Source organism: Trichechus manatus, unplaced genomic scaffold, assembly GCF_000243295.1.
Source record: "Trichechus manatus latirostris isolate Lorelei unplaced genomic scaffold, TriManLat1.0 scaffold00009, whole genome shotgun sequence".
Classification (NCBI taxonomy): domain Eukaryota; kingdom Metazoa; phylum Chordata; class Mammalia; order Sirenia; family Trichechidae; genus Trichechus; species Trichechus manatus.
In genome coordinates, this window is record NW_004443945.1 from 14,374,739 (window position 1) to 14,380,439 (window position 5,701).

Here is a 5,701-nt window from a genome sequence, read left to right on the forward strand (position 1 = left end):
GAATAAATAAACATTTATTTTGAAAACACAACTTTTATTAAAACTATTAATGTTTTAGGATTTTGGGGAATGTTTCAATGGGAAAGAATCCACTACATTAACACTAGGTGAATTTAAGCTTTACATTTCATTTTTAAAATTAGATTAGATTAGAGCCAAACTAGAAAGCTTTGAGAGAGAAAAGCCGTGCTGATAATAATTACTGGAGGACAGCAGATGTAAACTGGAACTACACCAAGCTAACCAGATTAAATGATTACCTTATTTGTAATTTTAAAAAGTCAACAAATCCAAATATTCTTTGGTCTACTAAGTTTTATTTTATTTCTTAAAATTTGAAAGTCTGCATATTTCATTATATACATAGAATGGAGAGAAAGACTGTCTTTAATATCTGTTCTGCACAAATTCCAGTTATATTATGCCCCTGTGTGGCCAGCAGGCACAGCAAATTCACTGTCACACATTTAGCAACAAAGAAATAGATACATGTAGAGGAAAATACAGATCTCTTCATTGTACAAGAAAGACTGTTAAAAGCAGCAAATGAAAAAACTTAGAGGATACTAACTCCATTTTCCATAAATCTTACTATAAAATATAGTCATTATTATCATGTTCATTTGTATACTGCCCAAAGCAACTGATTACTCAATGCAGTGAAGACAACTCTACTAAAATTATACCTTTTAGTATCCCAGTATTTATGCTGGCTTCCAAAGACAAGATCACAAACATTAGATTTCATAATGAATTCAGTACTTGAGGACTTTTTACTGTGACAAAAGCAATTATCTTTGTGTCCTGATTAAATAATTTAAGAAAACTGAGTTTACAGTAAGAAGATTTGATAACAAGAATTTAAAGTGGCATTTCATCAAAATCTATCAAGTGGGTTTATAGGTGGGGACAGACACTAATTTTTTTTCTTGCTGGCTATGCAATTGTTTTATTTTAGCTGTGAAACCACAGAAGACATCCTGTCACTTCCTTTATGCACTAAAATGGTACTCAGGAACCCCAATGATAAAAGAAAAAGCTAAGAACATTCAGTATAAAACATAAGGGTTATGCTCTATGGTTTCCAACAAAAAGTCAGCCTAAAATATTCTAATTATTTTCACTCATAAATAAACTTCAATTATTTATTAGGTAATAAAATAGTTTATCAATCCATACTAATCTCCAGTTTGGTAACTTATGATACATAAAATATTATTGGTTTTATTTAAAATCTTTGTTCTTTTGACAAGTTAAACTTTGGAAATTTTTCGTAGCAATTATTATGAGAGATTTTTATCTTTTAACCTTTTATTGCTAACATGTTATAGAAGTAAACTGCCCTACCATATAAAACCCTGATGAAAGTTGAGTTGCTGATTTAGGGATAAGATTAGTTACCTAACGAAACAGCTCAGTTTAAAAACTACCTGAAAGGATCCCCCTTCTATTAATATACGGTCTACAATCAATGTATAGTTTATTCTAATAATTTCTCCTGAAAAGCAGTTGAGAATAAAATATAATCTTATGGTCCGTATCTATGATGCTTTTTTTCCTATCAATTTAGAAAAAAGACATAGTTAATGTCACAATACAAACACTAAATACGATATTTTAACCGGCCTAGAGGTGATGGTTATATAATTGATGCTTAAAATGTTCAAAACCACCAATGTCCAATCCATGAAGTCAAAGAGTTCATTGTTTAGAAAGAATTTTAAAGTTGTTGTAGGACCATATCTTCTGATGACATATTTTGATTTTTTTTAATGATATTTTTTCAAGAATAATTTTTTAATCTTCATCTTACTAATTCAATTTTAAGGAAAATGTTGGTGCATATGCCATTATTTTAAAAATTTAAGCAGGATAAAATTTTTAAAAGAGCATTACATTTCACTTGGACACAATAAATAACCAAAATATTAATATGTATAGGCATATTATAGAATATGTGAAAGCATTAATTCCAAGTTCACATATACTTATTTTTCACTTTTTATACTTCTAATATAATAACTAGTTGTATCACTGATTAGATGGATTTTAGAAGTGAATCAAGTAATTGCTTATTTATAAAAATCAGTAGATCTGTGAAACAATATAGTTTTTAAAATACTAATTAGTTAAGAACATACAAAGGCAAGGCTTTTATTTTCCTAAAGCAGAATAAATTCTTTATTGATTAACTAATAGTTTTAGATAATTTTGGATAAGAGAATCAAAATAAGACAGGATTGGTCTTACGAAAGCACTGGAAATTTTACAATTTAATGTTTAATTGTGGCAGCACAAAATTCTAGAGTTTTAATACCACTGCAATTATAGGCATGCCAACAAGAAAAGAGACTTGAGGTTAGAGCAAAGGCACGGTAATAGGAATGCACACAGTTCCTTTAAAAAATAGGGATTTCCATATTTTAAAATTAATAACCAACTACTGTTAATAGCATCATTTCTAAAGTGAATATACACCGAGCCCTAATACTGATATTTTTAAACACATAAACTCTGGCATTAAAATAAGATATGGAAATAAAACTAGGAAAAGATTCATAAAGAATGAATACAAATGCTGAAACTCTGGTAGCTTCAGGTCATGGAAATTTTTAGAAACCATACTGCGTCCTTTATTTAAATATAACATGTAATAAAAGAATGTTTTTTGTCATAAAATACTGCCACTCAAGCAAGGTATTATTAAATAAAAAGAAAATATCTTAAAATACAGATGCCTATTATAGAATATCCTAATATTTCATATACTGTCATATATTTTAAATTAGTCCAAAAATAAAATATGACAAAATCAAATTAGTGAAGTGAACAGAACTACACTATAAAAAATAAAGAGATGTTATTCCATATTCAAAACAAAAGTTATAAATATATTTTTCATCAGTCTACACTTCAAATGCCAACCAATTTTTAAAGCCTCCTTTCCATTTGCTAAATAAAGATACACACTTTTTAACAGTTTTTTTTTTTTTTTTAATCTCTAAGATAGGCTGGCTCACATTGTTCAGAGATCCTAAACAGAAGACCAGCAAAGCCATTCAATATTCTGTGCACTGTTAGTCCCCCTTAATTTCCAGAAGGTTTCAGTGCATTATCATGTTCACTGAATTTCTTTCTCAGTCTTCCTCCACATATATTTAGTAAAGATGGGGTATTTTCCATACTAGGTATCTAACATTACAAATTCTCAAAAGGCAAACAACTTCAATGAGGAAGAACTAGGTGATAAAACTGCATTTTAAAGGCATTCTTTAATGGAAATTCTCCTTCAGTGCGAGCCAGAGAAACCAAAAACATATGTTCATGATTTAACAACCTCCACCACAAAAAAAAGATCAGACTGAACAAGCAATAACAGTTTGTAACAAAGAATCCTTCCAAACTAGCCAACCTAACACAAAGCATTATTATCAGTTCCATAAAATAGCTTGTTTAAAAAGATTATTGATCTACCCTGCATATAGAAATGTCTTAGACCTAGAAAACATCTTCCGCATGTTTTACAAAGAGCATGCATGATTGCTAATTCACATCTTCTAACAAATCACACGTGATTATATAGTTCCATCCTTACATATGCAATTTAATCACCGCCACGACTACAAAGAAAACATCTATCAGACATTTTAAGCTAATTTTATTTATTAGAAAATGAAAAAATAAAACAGCCTAATATCTGTATTATCTTTCAGAGGTCAAGCTAGTTAAATTCAAGATTTTTTTAGGCTTTGAAGTAAGCTTCTTTTACTTCTTAAAATCAAATTAAGAAGATACTACATAAAACGTTATATTTATGATTTTAAAAAAACCCTAATACTAACATTTCAATACAGAAAATTTTTTGCAGTCATAAAAGATTATCATTCTGAATATATTAATACTGAGATAAAATATAGTTTAGCTCTACTCACCTTGCATTGTTCAGCGTTTGTCCAAAAATCTCATTCTGTAAAATATTTGGTGGGGATGAAAAAACCCCATGAAAATGAGATAAAACAGAATTGCAGACCTGGCGCAATGTCTCAAATTGCATTTTCTTTCTTTTTTTCCTTCTCTTATTTTTCCTTACCACCTGTCTTTATAGTCATCTATTTGCAGTCACCATCAAATAAAAACATGCCAATCAAGTTCCATATTTCTCCTGATCTCTGTAAAAACTGTGCTTAAATGAGCAGAGGCTGATAGTTAATTGTACAGTCATTATTCTTCTAATTCAGTCGTAGAAGATTCAGTACCCGTGCAGCTTTCGGCTTTCTCCTGACTGTAGCAAGAATTCTAAACAGCAGTAAGCTTTTTGGGCATTCCCAGATGAAGTGTGAAGCTGAGCTGCTTTCATGTACTCTACTCATATTTCTCTAAGCCTATTAAAAACACGTAATGAATAGATGCTGTAGTCAGGAGTTTCAGCACATCTGGCTGCCAGCAATAAAATCTCAGAAGTAATAAAAATGGGGACAAGGTATCTTCTCAATGTTACTACTAGGTAAGAGGAGGAGAAATTATGCATTTCCCCAGCCCTTTTCTGTTTGCCTGAAAAATGAATAACTCCAGCAAAGGAGCATATAGGTCTCTTCAGTGTGCAGGCTGCTGCAGAGGACCAGAAGAATGCTGTAAAAACCAAAAAAGTGGTATATCCTTCTTCTGAAATCCTGAAGCAATACAAATATGACAGATAATATGCTTTTTATCACCTGCATTTATAATGTCATGCCTCTAAGGAGACATCTGGAAAACATAAACAGCTAGTCATCTTAACTTATTTAATTTTAAAATGTCTTCACTTACTTATTTTTAAAGAAACGTTAGTATCGTTCAATCTGGTTCCTCTCTAAAGGCCATACATAGTGACCACGTGATAATGCATGAAATTTTTAAAATAAGTATACCCTATCGATTAAAATTAACTTAAACAGCACACACTGAATATGAATTTTGGCACAAACCCAAAAGTCACAACTAAGGCCATGGAGACTTTATCAACTACTATTATTTTAATAATGGCGGTCATAGCACTTTTTAGAAGGAACAGAATAAAGGAGCAATTACTAAAGGCTCCAATAGTCTTAGGGTACCCAAGATCATTGCCCATTCTCAATGTATAATTCTCTTTTGGGTAAAATCCAGTTTTTCTATATCCAGGTATAGTCATCTTTCTATAAAAGATGTTCTAAAGGTCATGTGTAAACCAAATTTTAAAAATCAACTCACTTTTAGAGATGCTTAATACTTTTTACTGATCTTTAATTGCTTCTTCTTTAACAGATCTATCCTTTTAGCCCTTTTCTTACCTCAACTGTTAGCCCTAATCCCCTTTATCTTCTTCCACATACATACCACTGTCAATATACAAGCATTTAAACACACTAAGAGGTTTTTTAAAAAACTGGCTAATTCTTTTGTGGCATGAATAAACATGCAATAATATAAATCTTTAAAAAACTAATTTATTTCTTTTATAAACTAAGATATTCAATTATAGGTTTGTCCTCAACTAAGAGCACCCCTATTTTGACTACTATTTATTATTTTAAATTTTTATAGGTGCCTATCTATTTGTCAAATATATACATACATATATACATAATAATAGCAATTTTTAGTTTATAGATTACTTCTGCTTTTGTCTCCCTCATCCAGAAAATGTTGTACATAGGTGTTAATGCTGTTATCATTTTACAAA

The 5,701-nt window shown here is 30.3% G+C and overlaps 1 protein-coding gene across 20 annotated transcripts in view; it reads right to left on the bottom strand.

Moving 5' to 3' along the window:
• Positions 1–5,701, bottom strand: part of RIMS2 (regulating synaptic membrane exocytosis 2) — a 647,068-nt gene that overhangs the window by 428,392 nt on the left and 212,975 nt on the right. For 12 of the 20 annotated variants that reach the window (XM_004370707.3, XM_023726003.1, XM_023726008.1 and 9 more), the window contains exon 1: positions 3,933–4,396. The exons of the other annotated variants lie outside the window; for them this stretch is intronic. In XM_004370707.3, coding sequence (XP_004370764.1) covers positions 3,933–4,054 — 122 coding nt within the window. In that variant the 5' untranslated portion in view covers positions 4,055–4,396. Of the gene's footprint in view, positions 1–3,932; positions 4,397–5,701 lie in introns of those variants that run through there. 20 annotated transcript variants of the gene reach the window in all.